We start from the raw sequence: 23,599 nt of genomic DNA, 5'->3' as shown, positions 1-23,599 counted from the left end.
CTCCCACCTTAAAATCATAAAGCTTTCTCTTTTTTTTAGCTTTTTATTTTATATTGTAGTTGATTAACAATGTTTTGATAATTTCAGGTGTACAGCAAAGTGATTTGGTTATACATATACATGTACCTATTTTTTTTTTCAAATTCTTTTCCCATTTAGGTTGTTACATAATATTGAGCAGAGTTCCCTGTGTTATACAGTAGGTCCTTGTTGGTTATGCATTTTAAATATAGCAGTGTGTACATGTCAGTCCCAAACTCCCTAACTATCCCTTCCCTCCACCCTTCCCCCCTGGGGAATTAAGTTCTCTAAGTCTGTGAGTCTGTTTCTGTTTTGTAAATAAGTTCATTTGAATCATTTCTTTTTAGATTCCTCATACAAGCAATATACGATATTTCTCTTTGTCTGACTTCACTCGGTATGACAATCTCTAGGTCCAACCATGTTGCTGCAAATGGCATTATTTCATTCCTTTTTTTTTAAATTAAAAAAAATTTTTAAATTAAATTTTTTTTTAAATTTTTGGTTGTGTTGGGTCTTCACTGCTGCGTGCGGGCTTTCTCTAGTTGCGACGAGCGGGGGCTACTCTTCGTTGTGGTGCGCAGGCTTCTCATTGCAGTGGCTTCTCTTGTGGATCACAGGCTCTAGGCGCACGGGCTTCAGTACTTGTGGCACACGGGCTCAGTACTTGTGGCTCGCGGGCTCTAGAGTGCAGGCTCAGTAGTTGTGGCACATGGGCTGGTTGCTCTGCAGCATGTGGGATCTTCCCGGACCAGCGCCTGAACCTGTGTCCCCTGCATTGGGAGACAGATTCTTAACCACTGCGCCACCAGGGAAGCCCTATTTCATTCTTTTTAATGGCTGAGTGATATTCCATTGTATATATGTACCACATCTTCTTTATCCATTCCTCTGTCGATGGACATTTAGGCTGCTTCCATGTCTTGACTATTGTAAACAGTGCTGCAATGAACATTGGAGTGCATGTATCCTTTTGGATCATGTTTTTCTTCAGATATATGCCCAGGAGTGGGATTGAAGGATCATACAGTAGTTCTATTTTTAGTTTTTTAAGGAACCTCCATACTGTTCTCCATAGTGGCTGTACCAATTTACATCCCCACCAACAGTGTAGGAGGGTTCCCTTCTCTCCACACCCTCTCCAGCATTTGCTGTTTGTGGATTTTTTGATGATAGCCATTTTAACTGGTGTGCGGTGATATCTCATTGTAGCTTTGATTTGCATTTCTCTAATATTTAGCGATGTTGAACATCTTTTCACATGCCTCTTGGCCATCTGTATGTTTTCTTTGGAGGAATGTCTATTTAGGTCTTCTGCCCATTTTTTGATTGGGTTGTTAAAGCTTTCTTTATGTATCCCACTAGTAAATAAAAGTCTACTCCAGACTGTGTCAAATCAACTGAAAACGCATGCATGGCTTCCCTTCAGTGTAAGAATTTTCAAAGCATTGCTATTTCTATTCTACTATATTTCCAATATGTGTTTTGTCTGATTAAATTTTCTAGTTACTAGACAATGCTCAAGTTTAAGAGGTTTTTTTTTTAATTTAAAAGACATAAGGTAAACATTTATCAAGTTTGTTTTTGCCTAATCTATTCATTACTTCTGTTTCGTTTTATTTATTTTTTCTTTCTTTATTCATTTTTGTTATTCAGTTTAACTTCCCTCAAGAAAAAATGGTTTCTCACTGCAAAGGGGAATAATAAAATTAAGCCATATAACTCAACATGATGGAAGCCAAACTAATCTGTTGAGTATCAACAGATGGCACATATATGGGAGCAAAATATTCTTGTATAATATCTATAACCAAAACCAAACCACCACTACTACACACAGGAGAGAAGGAAATATTCCAGTAGAATCCTGAAAAGTCCAGAGAAGAGGCACAGTATAAAATCATAGCCCTTAATTATTTTTATAGAAGGGAAAAAACTGTATCAGCTTAGCAAGGAATTATTACTTGGGCCAGAACCTTATCCTAGTTATTTTGATTGAAGACATATTTGCTAATGAGAGATACATGTCTAATATGCTAGATAATTATAATTAGCATATATATCCAGAATATCAGAGAGCGAGAACCATAGTTAAAACCCAGGCTGAAAAGTCATACAACGGGTAACTGAAGAAACACTCCCACCGCTCCCGGATTATGCTCAATGTTATTGAGAAAACTTTGGAATCGGCATTCCTCATATCAGGGGCATCGTGGTGTCTTTGGGAGTTGGGGAAATCCAGTCCAGGATGACAGCAGTGCAGTTCCTACTTAAGCAATGTTTGAGCATGAACAGCAGCGCCCTTTTCTAAGCAAGACCAGGCCTCCAGGCATCATTCACGGCCGCTTTAGCATCGCTACCCTCCATTTTTCTGGCTCTCAAATTCTCTTACATCAATAGGTCCGTCCACTCCACTGGCTAATCAATATTTTTCATGTTTCACATCAGTGTTAGAGGTTCTAACACTAATTCACTCCAACGAATCTCTTCTCTTTCTACAAAGTTATATAAGGAAAGAAAAGCTTTGGAAAGTCATTGTTGACCCAGGTGACACAGCTTCAGTGGGGTAGGGATAGAAACCCGTTGCCAAGGGCTGAAAAGAGCCGGCGCTGCATACAGAGGACGAACAACAAAACCGTTTCTCCAAGAAGCCGGGCTGTGCTTTCGAGAGAGGTCAGCAGCTAGAGGAGGATTCAGGGCCAAGGGAGGGGTTTTTTGGTTTGTTTTAAGGTGGGAGAGATTTAAGGAAAATCAAAGAACACAAGGAAAATGTCAAAGTGAGCGGGATAGGGGGAAACAGGAGGCTCAGGTAAATAGACTGGAACTATACGGGAGAAATGGAATAATTAATAGAGCAAGAAAATCAGAGGAAAGAGGCTAACGGAGGAGCTCTCCATTGAACCAGAGATGTTCCCCTGGGGCGGACCCCTGCAGTGGGTGAGCCCAGGTGCACATGGGGACAGAATGCCTGCTTTGTGAGTGGAGACACAAGCTCGCACTGCAGTGTAAGCTGATGGTTAAGGAAGGAGACAAGATGAGCATCTGAAGCAAAAATACCGTAAGGAACAGGAAAGATAACTGACAGGGAGAAGTATTAACAAAGGGCTGCAAATAAGACAATCCAAGCCCAACTTTTCTCTACAGAAAACAAGTTCTACCACCCAATCAAGTAAATCTTTCACCCACAAACACTACTCCTTTTCTTTTGTGTTATACTGTTCAAACTCTAAGGGAAAAAATGTCAAAGTCTCTTTCATCAGGCAAATCTGGAGGCAAAGATCTGACAGAAGTTCATAGTAAAGAAATCCAATATCTCAAAAAAACAAAGTCCACATTTTCAGCTTTTTTAATAGTGATAGTTTTACTGTTACCAGAAGAATACAAAATATGGCCTTGGGATTGCTCTGAGCTATAACATCACCACCCATTTTTGATTTTCTAGTCCTGTGGTTTTGCTATGAAACATAAAGCGTTTTCAGCTTTTCTATGTAATCACTCTTCTGATTTGTGAGGGATTTTTCCATGCACATTCTACAAAGCGCTGATTTTATGGGGATGATAGGATACACACGGTGTATCCTTCAGTGTTGGACAGATTTTGTATTATACACTTTGCTCTAAATTAAGACTCTATCCAAGTAAAAAGAATGAGGTTACAAGCATTAGGTGTTTGGGACAATTACCATGGTGTGTGTGTGTCTGTGTGTCTGTGTGTGTGTGTGTGTGTGTGTGTTGGAGGGAGGGGTGAAGAGATTGAGAGAGAAAGAAGGGGGAATATGGACAACAGGCCACCTGAGGCACGTGTAATCAAAAGGACTATAGATAAAAACAGACCCAAGAGGCTGGATTAGAGCTTTCTTTAGTGGACAAGAGGACAAGGCTTAATTAAAAATCTTAACTGGAGGATTAAGTCTCTCTGCTCATCAAGTTCAGAACTGACAGGGTGAAGGAAAGGGCTACGTCAAGCCCTAGCCAAACTAAAGGCAACATGAGCTTTATGGAATGGAGGCATATGCCCGATTCCTTTTTCTCTTGCAAATACGCTCCCCATGAAGGAAACCCTAAGAGCCACCCGCCACAGGCACACACCAAAGGGAGGAGAGAGCATTGAGGGAGGGCGCTGAGTTTCAGTTGGAGACGTTGCAAAGCAGGCAAAAGATAGTAGGACCATCTCAAACACTGAGAGCATGAGCCATAGCTCTGCAGGTGAGCAAAGCCACATACACCCCATGTGTGCAACACCAGGCACCACATTCCCCATGACTCCAATGTTTCACAAGCCCTCCCCTGACCTCAGCCCTCCCTTGGCTTGGTAGAAACCCCGAGCCAGCTCTCCCCTCAGGACACATCTGACTTCTCTAGCAGCCCCTGTTACTCATTCTCCCATACCTGACATACCAAGGGGCAAGGAGACCCATCAGTATTGCACGGTTCCCCACTACCCCTTCCAGGCAGTCATACCCTCCAATTCCCTGCAGAAGCCCTTCCTGGCCAGTGCTCGTCATCCTGCCCCACAGACCTGCTCTCATTCATCATATGTCCTCCCAGGGAGTGACACCATCCAAGCTAGGGACCTGAGAGACATGTTAGACACCACCCTGGTCTAAGACGGCCCACATCCAGGTGGTCAACAAGGTCCTTTGAAGTCTACCCCCTACAACTCTGGAATACTTTCCACCCACCTCTCTTCCCAACTGTCACAGACCAGGTCCTTCAGGTCTTATGCTTAGGCCAGAATGGGAAGACCCTTGGAACCTCTTAGTACAACTTGGTACAACTGGATCCTCTTCCAGGCCATGTCTACCTTCTAACTTCTGAGGCTTCGTTTGATTAGGGCTCCAGAAGACAAAACGTGGGTAAAAGAGCTGTGGACACTGGCTTGTCAGCCAATGAGCCTTAAAGACCCACAGTCAACTGGGTCAGTGTTTTTGATTGTCCTAATGTCTACAACTAAATCAACCATGGTGGACAGATATGGCCAAGAGAACAAAGAAATATCAGGTTACTGGAAATGTCTAAAGTTCCATACCCAACGAGCAAACCACTTGTAGAACAAGCGCAGACTTCATTACTATTAAAATACTCTGGCCTCACCTGATCCCGACAGAAACAAGACTGAGCCTTGCCAGCAGCTTCCCATGAACCGGCCAGTGCCAGTAATACATGATGAAATGATATTTTAGATGTGCCAGTTTCTAGAAATATAGTATCAACCAACTTTGAGCAAAACTGGAGAAAAAGCTTCCTAGACCAGGTCAAATCTTCAAAATGAAAATGTTAATTTCCTAAAAGATGTTTTCCTGGGCCAGATCTAAGGAAGAAAACATGCAATCTGACATGCCAGGAAATGACTTAAAGGTCCTCTGAAGGCAAAGGGGGGCAAGTTAATTCGGTTCTGGGGTACAAAAGCCAGCCTCAAGAATGTGATTTTCATGGCACCAAAGATAGAGCATCCAGTCCAGTACTGAGAGACACCTCGGGAAAAGAGCAGTGACCAAGAAAAGGATTCTGAGCAGTCCCTGTTTCTACGTAGGATCTGCAGCTCAGAAAAGAATTAGCCTCAGGCTAAAACAGTCATCAGTCATCAAAAGTTCAGACTTAAAAAGAGGGATCAGTAAACCCATAATTATTGAGCATTTTCTATTCAAAAGGCAGTAATACCAAAGTAATGCCATCAGACTGTCCTCTAAAATGTTTAGTCAACCAACCAGTTGTTTAATTAGCACAATGCCAAGCAAAAACGGTTGACAAATCCTTTCTCTGAATGAGCTTCATTAACTTTCTGGCTCTGCTAATATATGAACAAAGTCAGGATGAATTTCACAGACCCAAGTTTATACCAAAAACTTGACTCAATGAAACATAAATGAAAAAGTTATTATCTTCTGCGATTTAGAAAACAAAAATTGAAGAAGCATCTCAATGTAATAAGTCAAATATAAGAACTCAGGTACGAAGCAGTCAAATTAAAAGGAAGCCATCAAAGAACCCAGTCCTGGACCTCAAGTCAAAGGAAAAGCAAATCTAACGGACCAAAAGTCAGGACATCAAGAAAAAAGATCAATTATTAACCAAATCTTCAAATCTAAAAGAGAAGAGAATTTTTACCATTCAATTACCTAAACCAATAAAGTGGTTTCTAAAACCTTTGTTTCCTGACAAGATCATGTGAGCCCTGGAATGATCATATGTCAGTCAACACCAAATAGCTACTGACCTACTTCCACATATATGACAAAGTTTTCTTCGTATACCAAAAAAAACCCTTACTTGAAATTTTACCATTTTAAAGTAATTCATACTCTATTTCATTCACCACAATATTTGCTTGGCAACTACAAAGGCATTTAGGCTACTAACAGTACTTGGTTCTTCTGCGAAGAAAAAAAATGGGCAAATACACGTGTTTTAAATTATTTACTTCATTTTAACTCCCAGGTAAAAAGGAATAGAAGTGGTCACAACGATTGTGTCTGGAAATGACCCAAGGGCTCTATGTGGCCAACTTGATACTTCTTTCACCTTTGAAGACCTGACTTTTCCTTCTACAGTGAGTCAGTCTGCACTAGTTCTAAGTCTGAGCAAAACTCTCAGACAGAGACACTGAGAGTGAAGACAGCTGAACAGTGTGCCGGATCATGATGCTGGCAAGCTGCACCGGGGCCCCCGTTGGAGAGCAGCATTTGGTCGCCAACCCTGTGCATCTCAGAGAAATATTTTGCAGGGGAGGAAAGAAAAGGAACTGAAATCTTTTGCAAATAACACCTACTCTCAACCCTGACCTGACATTAATCCATTTTCATCTCTGAATTAGAGGAAGAGAAAAAGAAATAGAAGAGGGAAAGATGGAAGAGAAAAAGAGATAATAATGAAGAACGTTACAATATAGAACATCGGTTAAAGATTCTGGAGCCAGAGAGACCTCAGTTTGATCCCAGTTCTGCCATTTAACGACTTTGTGTTAGACTTGGCCACTCTGCTTAATCATCATGAATCTTCGTTTTCTCATCTGTAAAATGGAATTAATAATACCCTACTGGGTAGTTGTGAGGAATAAAAAAAGAAAGATAAGTATGTAAAGCATTTAGCGTGCTGCTTGCCACAGAGCAAGGTGGTCAATATACAGTAGCTGAAGAAAGAAGAGTGGAGAGGAAAAAAGTCTCCAGGGCTCAAAAACAGCCTGAACTCAGGACAAACACCTTATACGCTTTATAATCAATCTGAGAACATTTCCTAGTGACTACATAATTAGCACTGTGCTTCATTCAGAAATGAATGTGTCCTCATCCTCCTCCTCTCATGGTGCATACAATCCGGCCCAGGAAACAGAAATCACACACGTGAAATAAAACATAACCTACGTTGTACTAAGTTGTTAAATATTCCACACGTAGTAAAGCAAGCGCTGCGGCCACTTGGAGCGGGGGGCCAGTGAGCACTGGCTTGCGGGGGAAAGTGCCCGGGAGTGGGTGTTAGAGACAGATGCGAATAGACTTATAGGAGAAGGTGGGGGAGGCATATCTGGCAAAGAAAAAGCCTGAGTTTTGCCACTGAAACACCGAGGATTCGAGCAGGGAGGCATGCAGTGAGGAGAGCCGGGGTCAGGGCAGGGACAGGCAAAAAGCAGCAAGTTTGGGAGCCATTCAAAGCAAAAATGGACAGGACTTCGGAATTGAATATGAAAAATAAACAAGAGGGGTCTGCCTGCATCTCTTTTGGATTCTTCATTCCCGTTTGAGGCCGAGAGTGCTTATTTCCACCATCCTGGTATTTCTCAGGAGGAAGCCAAAGCACACCCTTCTCTTTGCCTAGATAGCGCTTGGCGTCCCCTTTCTCGATAACCAGGCTGCACAGGCCAAGGTTCACAAATGCAAGCTCGGCTGGGTCCGTACCCCAGCTCTGCCACTCACTAGCTGTGTGGTCTCAGGCAATCAAGCTAAGCTCCCAGGCCTCAGTTTCCTTATCTGTGAAAGAGAGGGTAATTCTGATACGTCTCTCACAGACTGTTGAGAGTGTAAGTGAATCAAAACATTTAACAAATTCCTTAATTCAGAAAAACTTAGAACAGTGCCTGGCACAGAGGCACAAATCCTATGTTCAGTAATTATCATTATTATTGTTTTATCTTTTACCTTTAATCTTTAGCCAGAACATATCCACAGGAAGTGCAAAGAATCATCTCACACACGACTAAGGAGGAGGAACCAGGGGGAAACCCATCTTGGAATTGCAAGTTCATCCAAAACTACCGCTGATGGTGAAACCCCCATGCAAGACTCAGACAATCCAGCGTCACACAGAGGATTTGCGCCCATACCTGGCTTGGTGAATGGCCTCCATCCACTCTTTACCATCCTGCTCCTCCTCACAGCGCAGCTCTAGTGGTTTCTGACCTTCGTGGCCAAAAAGAACAGTAAAGTAATACTGGAAAGAAAAACAAACCAAGTTATGTTTTATTTTTCAGGCATAACAGCGTAACGACATGATATTTCCCTACAAAGGCTATATGTTTACAACATGCATCAGCATTATGTAAATCGTATTTCAAAATGTCATGGCACTCCCAGTCCACTTGGCAATGACTTGCTACCTAGAAGATACCATAGGCTGCACCTTAACACCCCTCAATAAGATTCAACTCACAATAGCTCAGATACAGAAAAGGTATTTGATAAAATTCTACACAAACACACGATTAGAATTCTTTGTAAACTCCAAAGTGAAATTTCTGAACCCTGATAAAGGATATCAACCAAAAACTTACTACAAACATTTTAGCTAATGGTGAACTATTACAAGCAACCCTTCTAAAATCAAAAACAAGAAAAAATGGCAGTTATCACCACTTGCATTTACCAATTCTGTCTGGAGGGCAACATAGAAAAATGAAAAAAGAAATGGAAAACAAGGGGGAAAAAATCAATTTGCACAGATGATGTGTCTACATTAAAAATTCATTGAAAAACTATTAAATAAGAACATCCCTCAAAATTGTTGAATATAAAATCAATACACAAAAAATTTATTGCACTTTGATACAATATCAACAAATAGGAAACAATTTTGAAAACACAGCATTTCCAATAGCAAAGAAATATAAATGACGAACCTAAGAAAATAAGTTTATCACCTCTAAAGAGTAAATTAATCTATAATTTCAATGTATTCTAATAAAATTACCAACAGGTTTTCTTTGGGTGGAATTTGACAAAGTGAATCTAGAATCTGAGCTAGGGACAGGAGAAGCTGTCACTTTAAACCAGTCTATTTGAGGCTAGACATATTAATTACCAAACTGAGACTGTCTGGGAAGGAAATATGACTGGAGAACTTTTGATTATAGGAGAACTATCAGCAAATACACTGGGCCTGCTCAAGACTTCATCCTGGGGCACAGAAAGGACCAGCCCCGCACAGCTGCTCTGAGACAGAAAACCAAAGACAAAACCTGAGTTTTTTCTGTTGTCCCACCTTCCCACCCTACCTCCAAATTTCTCTTTATTCAATGTGACTGTTACATACTCATTTTCTTCAAATGAATTAAAAACCTTCAGGACAAAAGCTTTTAGTCTATAAAAAACATTGAATCACTATGATATACACCAACACTAACATAATATTATAAATCAACTATAACTTCAATTAAAAAAACCTTCAGGACAATCATCCTAGAGATAAATTCTTAAAGATCCTAGAATTTTTGGCACATTTTTACAAAAAAGGAAAAAAACTGGCTAAGAGACCTCGTGTTACTTGTGCATAAATCATCAGCCAACTGAGGACATGTCTGTGAGATAATCCACCGCACTTCCCCAAGGACAGTCCTTAGCCCCGTAAGTGACAAGCTGTCTTTAATTCTTAAACCTCTTGCCCAGCCAGAGAACTAAATACTATGAACTAGCGGGAAATAATCTGATGAAAAGGCCACTGAGAATGGGAAGAATTGAGTTTAGCACTGTATTCAATAAAGCTCCATTTAAATTTGAGAGGAAAGGAGTTGAAACTCAACAAAATAACAAATCAGTGGCTTAAAGGGCAATCCTATAAGTGATGGCATTTCAGCAACAGCTGGCTACCAGCCAAGGCCAGATGCCCCGTCCAGGAAGAGGAAACATTTAATGAACCTGATATCGAAAGGCTGCAACCAGCACCTCAACAGCAGCTGCTGCTCGGGAACCCAATTAAAAGCCACCTTTAAAAGACAGCAAGGTAATTATATCAGCAGAGTACATCCAAAGGTTAGACTATGTCTCAGGCATGACAATGATGGAAAAAGTTTTGAGAAGTACAGGTTACGTTTCCAGGAGTTCAAATTCAGCTTAACCACAAATACTCAAACACTGCCTCTACATGTACCTGCAAATTATTCAACTTAAGCCATTCATCAAAAAGTTTTCTTTGTGTATTTTGGCCTCATTCTGATATGAACTCAGGATACCATGGATCTATGTGTCGGACCTGGGGCTTTAGAGGTCCCCTTGGGGATCAAAAGCATTAGCAGACACCCTTGATGGTACTCTGTGACCTCTGACCTGCCCCACTGCAGGAAACTAGGAGGGGAAGTTCCAAAGTACTGGGTCATCGTGAAGTGCAAGGAAGAATTAAAACAGTGATGACCTTGTTTATGTCTTTAAATTCAACATCTACAATGGCAGTGAGCTTCCCTTCTTTTTCTCCTTGGATAGGTTCACCTATTCCCAAATATACTTCTCCAGGCAGATGCTCTCCCACTGCCAGCCCCATAGTTCTGCCATTAGCCAGCATTTCAATCAAGTCGAAAACTGAACTCACTCGTTACCTTCCCTCCCTCCCTCCCACCCGCTAATGCTCCTCCTTGTACCCGCTGCCCTCACAACTATTCCTTCTCCACTTGTGTTTTCTCTGTCAAGTACGTCTTTATCCAACAGTTGTCCCAACTAGGAACCTCAAAGCCACCCTCAATTTCTCCCTCTTATCAGCCCCACATTGGGTTTCACCAATGCTCCCTCCTAAGACTCTCTTCTGGCTTTTATTATCCCTCACCTAGATTACTGTAACATCTTTATCACAGATGAAAATGACAGACATGACAACTTTGAAATACTTTCCAACTGAGACTGCTTTGTCTTATAGCTGGTCTCTCTCCTTCGTTACATCTCAGCTGCTATTACAGCCCAAAATGGGAGGTTAATGGCCTCTCTGGAAGGAGGACTGGATGACCTAGGGGAAGTCCCAGTGAGTTGTGAACACAAGAAGAAATGTGGAAGAGAAGTAGCGGTGGATGTGGGTAAGAAGGCAGAAGGCAGCAGAGACACATATGGTACAGCTTCTCCCCACTTGAGCCTGAAATCCCAGAGAAGGTTGAGGACCTAGAAGGGTTGATGACAAAGCCAAAAGCCGAGGAACTTCTGTACCACTTTCCTTTTGGAGCAACAGAGGATGTCATCTTACGCAATGTTCTCTTGCCCCACACCCACCCTCATGACAACGTGGGGTGGTGACCCCATGGGTAATGACCGTATCATGTAAATCAGTAAAATTGTGTCACAGCGGTTAGGTAAAGACAGGGCCTAAGTTTTGAGTTTAGCTATCCAGAGCCCCCCTAGTATTCAAGTGGTGTGATGTCCCTGAGGGTACCATGGAGGACTGTAGCAGGAAGGGGGCTATCAGACCTCATGGGGGGGGTTGGGCTATGCAGCCCCAGCAAGAGCCAAGGTGTGGCCGTGTAAGCAAAACGGACATCTGGACCCTGACTGACCTGAGAGAGCATGGACCACAAGTTACAGCAGCCATACACTTTAGCAACAGATGACCAAGTCAGAGCCAGGACAACACCAGACCCCAGTCAGCACCAGCAAGGACCGCCCCCCAACCTCTGATAAAGACACACATACAACCTCAAGGGCATGGGGACCCCCCACTTACTGAGACACCATCTTCGTGAGGCACAGAAGAGAGAATGCATTACTTTTTACATGATTGGAGCAGACTGAATTTACTACTCTCAGCTAAATGCCGGTTCTTTTTTCTCCACTTACTAAGTGGGGAAGGGGTCTTAAGGAGAAAGTCTGGTCAACTTTAGGGAAAAAAATGTTTTTGAACATCTAAGTGCAGTGAGGGTAAATCTACAACCCTGTCCGCAGTCTTACCCAGCTCCCTCCAGCCCAAACAAGGTGGCCAGAGTTCTCTTCCTAAAAGATAAATCTGAGTTTTCGTATCCGCTTACAAACCCTCACTGGTATTCTCAAACACCCACACCAACTGGCCCCATTCTCCATTTTTAACCTCATTTCTGCCTCTTTCCTACAAAGTACACCACACTCCAGCCAATCAACCCATCACTCCCGCAAGAAGACAGACACGCTGTTTCCTCAGCCTCATGCTACTGACAGAGTATGGTCTCCAGAGTCACCAAACCTGGGTGTGAATCCTGACTCCTCCAAGTGGTAACTCTGAGACCTTGGGCAGGTCATGCAACCTTTCTGAGACTGAGTTTCCCCTGGTCAATGAGAGGATAGAGAGGAAAGAGACCTTACAGGATTGATTAGCTGACATGCAGTGCCTGCACCCGGGAGGCACTTAACAAATGTTAATTCCCTTCCCTCTCAGTGCATCTCTGTCTTGACTTTCTTCATCTCCAGTCCCTTCTCCACCTACACACTCTTATTGAACTTTCATGACTCATGTCACGAACCGTCAATTCTGCTAAGAATCTTTCCCAGGCACCTTCTGGCAAAAAGGAGTCCCCCTCTCCTCTGGCAATAACCCCGTGCACATTGTTCTCACATCGCCTTAGAGTTGCCCATGCATGTGTCTCCCTTCCCTGCAGGACTTGCCCCTTTGTACCTTTGATCCTAGCACTGTGCTGGGCACACACAAATCCCTCAATAATGTTTGGTGAATAAATGATCATCAGTAAAGAAACATGAGGTATAGTTAACCTAATAAATTTGCTTCAAACAGCCACACATGACAATTTCATGACTATATAATCACATCCAGGTAGACACCCAGAGAAAAGATTCAGAAAGACCCCTAAAGCTACCAAATACATATTTTTATAAGACAGAAAACAGAACATTATGATGTTCTTTACAACCCCCTAGACAAGCAATAAGAACAGATACTGTAGGTTGGCAGATTCACCAAAGGGTCTTACCTCTTACCTACAATAACCATAAAATGCCAGAAAGACAACATAATGAACAGATCTATGAAATTTAAATGTTCAGGGTCTTATTGGTATCTATTGAAGCTTTATATGCATTTTCATTTTTCAGTTGTCTGGTTTTTATTACAATGGGTTTGCTGCTGTTTATGCTATGTGTTTTTGCAGAAAGAACAAATGTAACCCAATATGAGAACACAAGCTCACTTAAAACGCTGGGCCTTAGGCTTCTGCAAGTTAACAAGTTTATAGCTAAAACAGTGGCAATTGTTGGAGGATGGTATCATAGGACCACTTCCACATTCTCCATTTCTGTATTGTTTGAATCATTTACAATAAAGACATAAAGCTATGTAGCCAAAAAAAATATGCTCATTCCATTTTCAAATTGTTTGAGTCATTTATAATAAACACATATAGCTATATAATCAACGACAAAGATAGTATCCATTTTCAAAACTATGTCTAGGTTTTTATAATACTACTTATATACCCAGAAAAAGTACATGATGTTGGTCAAATCAATGATGTTCAAAAGAAGATTAAAAACCACTGTGGGTTTTCTTAAAGTATTTGGCAGAAAAATAATCTCTTTTAAAAAAAACTGCTGTGCCGTATGTATTATTATTTTGATGGTACTTCAGGGTTTTAAATTATTACGTATGTTGTTGACATTTTTTCAGTTTCAGATTAAGAGAACTAAAACCAACACTCTCTGCAGCCTTTGAGGCAGAGAATCCTCCTCGAATCCTCTTCCCACACTTGGCTCCTGTCTGGGAGGGATGGGAGGCCCTACAGGAACTTGCTATGGTCTCCTCTCCACAGGCCACATTTCTGACCCTGCGAGTCAGACACTGGATGGGATTTTTAAAAAAAAGATGGATGCCTTCCAAATGTTCCCAGCTTGGTGACTTACACACCTGGGGCTAATGGTCATGAAAACAGAGCAGCCTGGAGTGGCAGTGCCTCTGGGACCACAGCATGGCTCTAAAGCCAGGAGGAGCTCTCAAACCCCACCCAGGCCTTGGGGTCTGGCCTTCCTAGTCCCCAGGAATGTGAATAACGCTACTGAGTGGCCCTCTGCAGCCCGGAGCATATTCTTCCTGCAGCAGCCCCGTGCGCTGCTATGACCATCCACGTCAGTCAGAAGGGACACTCCAAGTGTCTCTGGATGTGGAGATGGATGAAAACCATGGACAGCAATTCTCCAGTCTAGGTGCATCTCCCAAGCAATAACAAACTCTGTGCTCATGTTAATCTAGCTATGATTCATTACCTCCTGCTCTTCCTCCCTTCTCCCCTTTCTTCTTCTTTCTGTAACTGCTTGTAGAGTGGAAATGAAATACATCTTAAACATTTGATACATTTGACGAAACTGAGCTTTATGTGCCCTTACACTAATTTTCACTCCTAGGAGTTTAACTTCACCCAAACTGATAACTATCTTTACCATTCACAGGAACTTCAATTTATGTTCCTAGTATGTGACTGGCCCTCTGTAAGAGAAAAGTATCCCATCCCTGAGCCCTAGAGGCAAAGACAGATCACTCTAAATCTGATTTGCTGCCACTGACCTGGCAGTATGTGAGAGAGAGATAAGAGAAGACAGACTGAAAATAACATCCAGGTGGGCATAAAAAAAGGGGAAATACGTCATGTTTTTTGATACCATCCCCTCCCCTCCTCCTCCTGGCATTCCTACTCTTTTGTATTTCCTGCCAGTGCAATGTTACTTGCAAGGGACTTCTCTGCCCACTGCACCTGGTCACCATTGTGCCAGCTGATGGGACACACACTGAAGAAGAAAAGCCTAAAGCATTATATCTTGGACCCAGCACCATTGGTCTCTGGAAGAGAAATCATTTCACTCTCCTGCCTCAGGGACTGTTTTTATATAGTGGGATCATTTCTTGACCACAACTCTATCTCATGGGTACTTTTAGCTCCAAAGAAGACTCTGTGTAAATTAAAGGAGACCGTATTTTCCAACTACTTCATAGACTCCATCTTTTCATATCATGGTTACACGCTGAAGCTCATTCTTTTTTTTTTTTTTTTAATTCATTGGTTTATCTATTTATTTATTTATTTGGTCCTCGTTGCTGTGTGCAGGCTTTCTCTAGTTGTGGTGGTGCGTGGGCTTCTCATTGCGGTGGCCTCTCCCGTTGTGGAGCACAGACTCTAGGTGTGTGGGCTTCAGTAGTTGTGGTGAACGGGCTTAGTTGCTCCACGGCACGTGGGATCTTCACGGACCAGGGCTCGAACCCATGTCCCCTGCACTGGCAGGCAGATTCCCAACCACTGCGCCACCAAGGAAGTCCCTGAAGCTCATTCTTTATTGTTAAAACATATGTTAAATCTCCCAACTACTTCCTCCTACTACTTCAAATCTCCTACTTCCTTCCTTTGTTCCTTCTTAAGAACAAAGACCTAAGGTGCTGAAGGCTTTCCCCCTCCCCACTGGTTCACTTCCTTTTCAACTCTGAGATTCAGAGGTCTTGCCATGGGCATATTCACTTCAGTACAAGCCGACTTCACAGATTCATGTCGCACCTGAGCAAGCAGTGTGGTTCCACAGAAGGTGACCGAGGCTAGAAGGAGGGACATCAGGATTCTGAGTGTGAACTCTGGCAAACTCCTCTCGTGCTGTTTGTTCTTGGGCGAAGTGAAGACAAGACTACCTCTCCTACTAACCCCAAGGTGAAGATAAAATGCAATAACACACATCAAAGTGTCTTGAAAAGCATGAAGTGTGTCTTGTCATTCCTGTGGTGGTAGAACTGCCAGATCTCACCGGGAAAGCGGTCACCTCGAGTCTGCCTCGGACACCGCACTTGTTCCAGCTCTGCAAAACTGGGTAATTCAAGTGTTCCTCCTGCTTTCTCCCCACTGCTTTCCTCAGATAATAGCGCATGGGGAAAATAAAGGATGTATTAAAATTATAAACCAGCACACTGGGTACTTGGTAATTAAGAAGAGGTCATACTGTTTTTATTATGGTGGTTGTTGGTTGTTTTGTTCTTGTGGATGCTTTTTTTTGTGGTTGTTTGACAGTCATGATGAAAAGATTTCTAATTTTCCCGAAGGCTTAGAGAAGAGCTGTATTTTGAATTTTCAATGACATGCAAGAATTTGCTAAATGATTTGTCCCAACAGAAACCAAAACACAGACGGTAAACTTGAAACTATGAATAAAGCAGAGTATTAACATGCATAAAATCCACGCTATGCTACAATATCAGCATTTAAGAACTGCCTCAGAATGTATTCTTCTATTAAACATATTTAAATGGACAAGAATTGAACTTAGAATCCAGCTCAAGGAGTAAGAGTTTGACTGCCTCCTACTGTGGTTTTCTACCACAACAGGAAAAATACATTGTGTCTGGCTTCCAAATTTCAGAGAGAAGTGAGTCAAATTAAACTGTGCCAAGGGGTCAGAAAGCCTGTCATTTTAAGAATGGCTAAAAGAACTTGATATATTTGGATGCACTTCAAATCTCTGAAAGATTATCATATAAAAATTGCAACAGAGAAACTTTTAGCAACCAAGGGATCTGAGGTCCCATAAATCACCAGTTATATTGAAATTTATGAACAGGGAAGCATGATACATGGTGGCTTAAGTCATCATCCCTGACTCACAGGAAAAGGCAGTGATTCCTCTTCATGTTTCGTTACATTCTCACATAAGTGCCTTTCTCTTGTATCACCACTCCAGACAGGGACAGATGTTATTGACGATAACATTTGATCTTTGTGACTGGCTTCACCCCATCCCCAGCCCTCCTGTTTACTTACTATCTTTAAAGAGAGACATCTAACTCATGTCTGCCTAGAGCCACCGACTGAGCACACATGTGAATTCAGTCACCAATGTCACAGCCTTCTCTTACAGCAAGGCAACTAAACTTTAGCACCATTCCAGTGTCCACTCTACCCTGGCCTCTCCTGAACTAGTCTGGAACTTCTAACTTCACACGAAACCTCCAAAACCTTTTTACTTCATGCCATCTTCATCACTTTCTCATTTCAACCATTGGTTTTACTTATTTCCCATTAGCCAACCATATTCTCATTTGTGTAAAAGTACGTACAGTGAAAATGTATGCTGTTAACACCTAGGTTAGTTAGTCCCACTTAGCAGTGAAGAGAATACTTCAACAAAGAGACTTGAGTAAGTGCTAGAGCTCCCCTGCTGCTGCAAGGAAATGTTTTGAGGTGCTCTGTCAAAGAGGGACAATGGTTATGTCGAAAAGTGGGCAGGGGAAATATGTCTAATGAGACCATCTTCAGATTTATCCTGTGTAGCTCCAGAAGGCACAAACAGGAATAAAAGGTTAAAGTGAGAGATTTGGAAGACTTTTCTAAACACAGGATGGGGTGCTGCTGCCAGCTGACCATATCTCAATGGTGTTTAGAAAGGGATTCCTGCCATTGGAAAACAGAACCGGATGGCCTCTAATACCCCACAGTATCAAAATCCTTTAGTAGCTGTAACATACTCTAGAATTTCACCATTAAGGTATGCAATAGAGGAAGCATATAAACAACGGTTAGACCAGCGTTCTGATTTTGCTGTTCAATATCTCAGTTTGTATTGCATGGCAATTTACCAAAATGGGAGTAAAAGGAAATACATGTCTAAATAAAGAAATAATTAGTGCCTTTTAAGAGGTAAAGTCTTTTATGACATTGTGCCTGGTTTATATTGATAATCATCAGTTACACTTATCAGATCAACTAAGAACCACTGTTGCACTGATGGTTTTTAATCAGAAGCATTGGGTTCGTAACAATACAAAACTGACAGAAAGAGTCCTTTGAAATCTTATTTCATTTGTTACATTTTAAGTGCTAACTACTCAGCAATAATTATTAGCACTTTAATTCATTGAGCAAACCTCAAAGATGGAAGCCCTAATAATAATGATAATCAAATAATAATGATCAAATGCCATAGCTCATGAACCAAAAACTGGATAATATAAAAAGATTAATTTAATTAATTAATTTTATTTATTTATTTATTTAATAAATAAAGAAGTTTTCTAAATCAATAAGGAAAAGCCAAATATCCTAATAGAAATGTGGGAGAAGAAACAGAATATTCATTTGCCCACAAACAAAACAAAAGTTGACACAAATAGGTGAAAATATGAAAAAGAAATGCATATTAGTGCATTAAGACTATCTTTTCAAATTGCAATTTTTTAAATAATAAAATCCAGAGTTAGGAAGTGTAATGTGCTGATTGAAATAAAAACAGTTACAAACTTTGTGGAGATGGTTGGCAATTTGTATCACAGACTTTAAGCTATTCTCTGATACTAATGAAATCATTAAAAATACATTCAAAGACTTATGTCTAAGAATGTTTATAGCATCATTAACAATAATAAAATTGTCCAACAATAGGGGACAAATTAAATTATGGGATATTTAAACTGGAGCACTCTGAGCAATTAAATTAATAATCACACTCTGTAAGAATATTTTCAGGCTAGCCCCTGAACTATGCGTAACAGGAAAACTTCCAAGGAACCCTGTGAAAAGTAACAGCTACAAGAGTGAAAAGACTGATCAAAGATTTCAGCTACTACCCGCCACAGGAAGACAGAGTTTAGAAACTGAGTCGTCCAAGTAAGCTGCGTGCTAGAATAAAAATGAACATTCTTCAAAGGAAAACAACATAACCCAGAGTCTTTAAAATGTATTATCCAATATGTCCAGTATATGCTAAAAGGTTAGTAGGAAAAAAACAACAGGAAAACTAGGGTCATAATCCTGAGAAAATATGACACAGATGTTGAAATTAGCAGACAGAACTTCAAAGCAGTTATTTAAAATGTATACAAAGACAAAGGAAAAGAGAGTTATAATGAGAACACAGATGGGGAATCTCAGCAGAGAAATGGAATTCTAAAAAAAGGAGCAAATGGAAATTTTAGAAATGAAAAGCATAACAACTGAAATGAAAAAATTAAATGGATAAACATAATTGCAGATTAGAGACTGCTGTTTCCAATGAAAGGGTAAATGTAGCAAACCTGCCACAAAGAAGACAGTTGATCTCCTTAAAAATGGTACCATATGAAGGCTCAGTGTTCATCTCTAATGCTGTCAGTTTGGACATTTAGCACAACAAGAGCTAGATCAGTCTTAGTAAGAATAAACTTATGCTGTTGGGCCCATGAGTAGCCTCCTTCTCTGCCACAATGGTCATTTTGTTCATATGCTCATCGTATCAGCACTGGGGTGACCAGTGACACACATTATCTGAAATAAAGTGGCCTGGTCAGTTTGTTGATTTGGTCGTTTAGTGCCAAGTAAACTGCCTGCTAGAATAAGAAATGAACACTCTTCAGAGGAAAATAGAATAGAATAGAATCCAGAGTCTTTAAATCTCTCTAGTGGATGCTGCAGAGATTGTCACACTTGGGGCTCACTCCTATTTGTCCATCCACATGCTTCTACTCAGGTCTTGCCATCCCCAAACTTCTAATCCTTTTCCTTCCAGGTCTTTGATGCCAGCCAGAACATTCACCACTTCCCATAAGTTTATATATGTCTGAGTCTCAGACCACTTCTCTTCCCACGCAAAGTGGATGATCAGGGGCACAGTCCGATGGTCCACCCATTGGGAGAATTTTTCATCACAGTTTTTCAAGGCCATTTGGAGCTGACCCATCCGCAACCCAAGCTTGGGCTTTTCCCTTTTCCTTCATTGAGTTGTACAGGATACCCTATACAGCCATAGGCATTAGCTGAGAAAGGGGTGCTGGTGTAACAGTGGTGGATGCCGTGGAGGTAAAAAGTAAAACTTGTGTGTCAGAGTTGTCCCACCACAGGCTGAAATGGCTGGACCTTTATACCACTGCCTCACTCAGTCACTGAATGTGGGCTGCTTCAGGAAGGGTGTAATCTTGGACAAGGCAGCTCTCTGCAGCTGTGGCAGACTCTGAAGGAGCTGACAGCTAGAGATTGTCTGCTGACCAACTCCCTGCAGCTGGGTAGCAACTCTTTCTTTGAAGGGGGATCTGGCTGATGCACCTCCATGCCTAGCAGAATCTCAAATGTCCTTCAACAGGTGAATAATAATGTGGTACATTAGTACAATGGAAAACTATTCAGCAAGAAACAAATAACTGCTGATACTCAAATAAACATGTATGAATCTCCCCATAAACTATTAATAATTACACAGGAAAAAGCAACTTTTTGGTGAAGAACTCTGGAAGACACCACCATAACCAAATGAATAAGCTAAAGAAAAATTATGAATTCATACCTATGGAAAGGGAGAGAGAGAGGGAAAGTAAATGGGGCAAAATATTCATACCTAGTGAATCCGGGTAAAGGACATACAGGAGTTCTTTGTATTACTCTTGCAATTTTACTAAAGTTTGAGATAATAACAAAATTTGAAGTTTTTTAAAAGTTAAGTTGCTAGAAGGCAAATTCACGGTCATATCTCCACGTATCTAAGGATCTGCTGTAAAAGTTCAATTACACTATAACATTTCCATTGACAGGGGAAAAGGTCAGGAAGTCAAAAAAGCAAGATTTAGAGCGATAGATGGAATGAAACGAACCATTTACTCTAAAAGAAAGATAAATATATGTAACATCTATTTATTTATAATATGTGTTTGTAAATGGATAAAGAAATATATTGAAAACACGTACTAAATGAAGAAAACGTAAAAGCAAATCCCATCATCCAGTAATTCTACTTCCTAGAGAAACACTCAAAGAGCACATACAAAGATGCTCATTGCAATACTGTTTTAAGAGCCAAAAAAAAGACAACAATCTAAATATTTATCAATAAAAGGATAGCTAAATACACTATAGTAAACCATGAATAAGTAGTTTAAAAGAATGAGTTCTACATGTACCAACATTTATAGGAAAGGCAGTAAAAGCAAGCTAGATAATACAGAATTAACATTTATGAAAAAGTATTAATGAAAAAAATGGAAGAAAAAAATGAAAATGTTAACAGTAGTTACCCCTTAGTAATTATTATCTTCTTATTTATACACTTTATGCGTTTTTCAAATTAGCCATAATGAGCATATACATTTTAAAGACATAAATATAAATAGTCCTATGAATGGTAAAGATTTGAAAAATACTCAGGGTCAATTAGACATTTTTCTGCTTTAAAACAAAACAAATAATGCTAAAGCATCGCAATGTAAAAAAGAGGGCTATATGGTATGCATTTACTTATAAGTAGAAAAATGTACAATGAATTGCTGGAAACATTTATGTAAATAAAAGGACTTGGAGCACATCTGGTGGACACGCCTGGCTATTAAATACCAAAGGAGCAGGATTAGGAAGGGAACTCAAAATGTTTTCTGAATGTGAACTATTAATGATGGTTTTGCTGGGCCTCTTCCCCAAAAAAAGACGTTTAATATTAAAAATACATTGTCACCTCATTTGTTGATAGCTGAAAGTTTATGGCTGTCAGACATTTAAAAGAAAACGACAATCTCAAATCTCCACAATCAGAATGGCTAAGAATATCAAACTTCAGTCCTGGAAAAGAAAAGTCACACATGCACATGTTCATTAGCTACAGCTGTATATTTTTGCTGCTTCTCCAAAAATCCTCAAAAAGCTAAACCTCTCCCAAATTCTCCAAAGCAGGGTGTCTTTAATTTAGTTTATGCCACACTCTAATTTCTCTTTGAGGAAGACATAACAAGTAATTCAGCCTATGCCTTATGCATTTGATTCTTTTCTTCATTGTGAAAATACAAGCCAAATGCCACGGGTTTGTCTACCACCTATGTAAGTTATTTACCCCTTTTGAAAAAGTTTATTTTTTGCACATGAAAATAATCACATTAATCATATAAATACAGAAAATATAGAGAAGCAAAATTAGAGGGGGAAATTTATCCATAATCCCAACATCATCCAAAGACAGTCATTGTTAAATTTTGATGTATTTCAATACATTCTATTTTCTAAAAGCCAGTTTAATATAGTTGAGCTCATGCTGCATATGCAATGTTACTCCAGTTTTTTTCAAGTTACATGATAACCTAAATATGTTTCCATGTTACTTAAAATGTGGTAAACATTTATAAAAGCCTGTATAGCATTGCACAGAGAGGATATACTACAGTTTACTTAAATTTATTTGCCTATTTTTGAAACATTTAGAAGGTTTTCAATTATTCCTCATAACATTTCGGTACATAAAATTTTTAATTTGAATATTGAGTTAGTCCGTTGATTGAGATTCTCAAGAGTGGACAAAAGATATGAATAGTTTGGGTTTTTTTTTTTAACTTGTTTTTAGATTTTCTTTAGGGATCTTTACTCCATGTTTGCCAAGGTTGACACAAGGCTGCATCTGACGGGCATGATAATCAGCTACTCAAACGACAAACAACACTCACACCACAATTTCAGCAACAGAGTGGCCCCATTCGTGAAACTATAACTGGAAATTATAAGCAGTTGAGTATCCCTACCCTCTGGGAGCTGACACTCTCAGGGGAGCTTCTTTAACCTGGGCAGCATATGATGTTCATGTCTGCATGTTCATGTCTGGGCATAAGAATAGCTAACATCTATTCAGTGCTTAACATACGCCAGGCATTGTACTAAGATTCCTTCTGTATTTTCTCATTTAATTCTCACCATGACTCCATGACTTATTCCCATTTTACAGATAGGGAAATAGGCTTAAAGAAGCATGACAGTCATCCCCAATCCACCAGGGCATGTGCTCTAAGCTGTAGGCCCAGGACAGTAATGGACTCACATTCAACCAAACACACTGCTTCCTATTCTCTGTTGTGAAAGCTTAACACATGGCAAAGCTAGCCAGGTCATATGAGTCTAAAACCCTGGACTCTGACACAAAGGTCTGCTCTGCTGAGCCAACTCACCACAAAGGATGGACCACATGGGAAGGAGAAATAGATGGGCTGGAACCTGGATAGACAGTAGGTATGTCCAGAAAATAAATTTCCAAAAATCATCAAGTCTACAGAGTTTTACCCCTGAATTTTATAGTGTTCCTATCTGCTGCCCTAACCATTTCTATCCTCATTTCTAATCTTTATATCAACAGCCCAAGAGACAGCAGGTGCCATAAAAAAGGAAAGGAGGGAGGAAGGGAAAAAGAGAAAGAAGGAGGGAGGAAGATATCCACTAAATATTTATCAACCACCTTATTTTAGAAAGTATCATGCTGGTATGTTATACACATACAAGCACACACACACACACACACACGCAAACATATGTATCACTCTCTGGTCTTAAGGACATTACTATTTAGCTAAAGAGCCAAATTAGGCACTCATAAAACAACTGAATAACAATGTAAGACTAAATAACAGTGTAAGGTGTGTCAAAGTGCTGAAATAAGCTGTATGAAAATGGCAACCATCATCA

At 40.5% G+C, this 23,599-nt stretch overlaps 1 protein-coding gene across 5 annotated transcripts in view; it reads right to left on the bottom strand.

The window, feature by feature from the left end:
- RASGRF2 (Ras protein specific guanine nucleotide releasing factor 2) overlaps positions 1-23,599 on the bottom strand; it is a 230,134-nt gene that overhangs the window by 161,415 nt on the left and 45,120 nt on the right. For all 5 annotated transcript variants that reach the window (XM_082375417.1, XM_082375418.1, XM_082375421.1 and 2 more), the window contains exon 2: positions 8,339-8,445. In XM_082375417.1, coding sequence (XP_082231543.1) covers positions 8,339-8,445 — 107 coding nt within the window. The remainder of the gene's footprint in view (positions 1-8,338; positions 8,446-23,599) is intronic.

Source organism: Balaenoptera borealis, assembly GCF_965194805.1.
Source record: "Balaenoptera borealis genome assembly, chromosome: 2".
Classification (NCBI taxonomy): Eukaryota; Metazoa; Chordata; class Mammalia; order Artiodactyla; family Balaenopteridae; genus Balaenoptera; species Balaenoptera borealis.
Note: the sequence above shows the minus strand (reverse complement) of the source record. Positions and strands in the feature narration are given on the sequence as shown.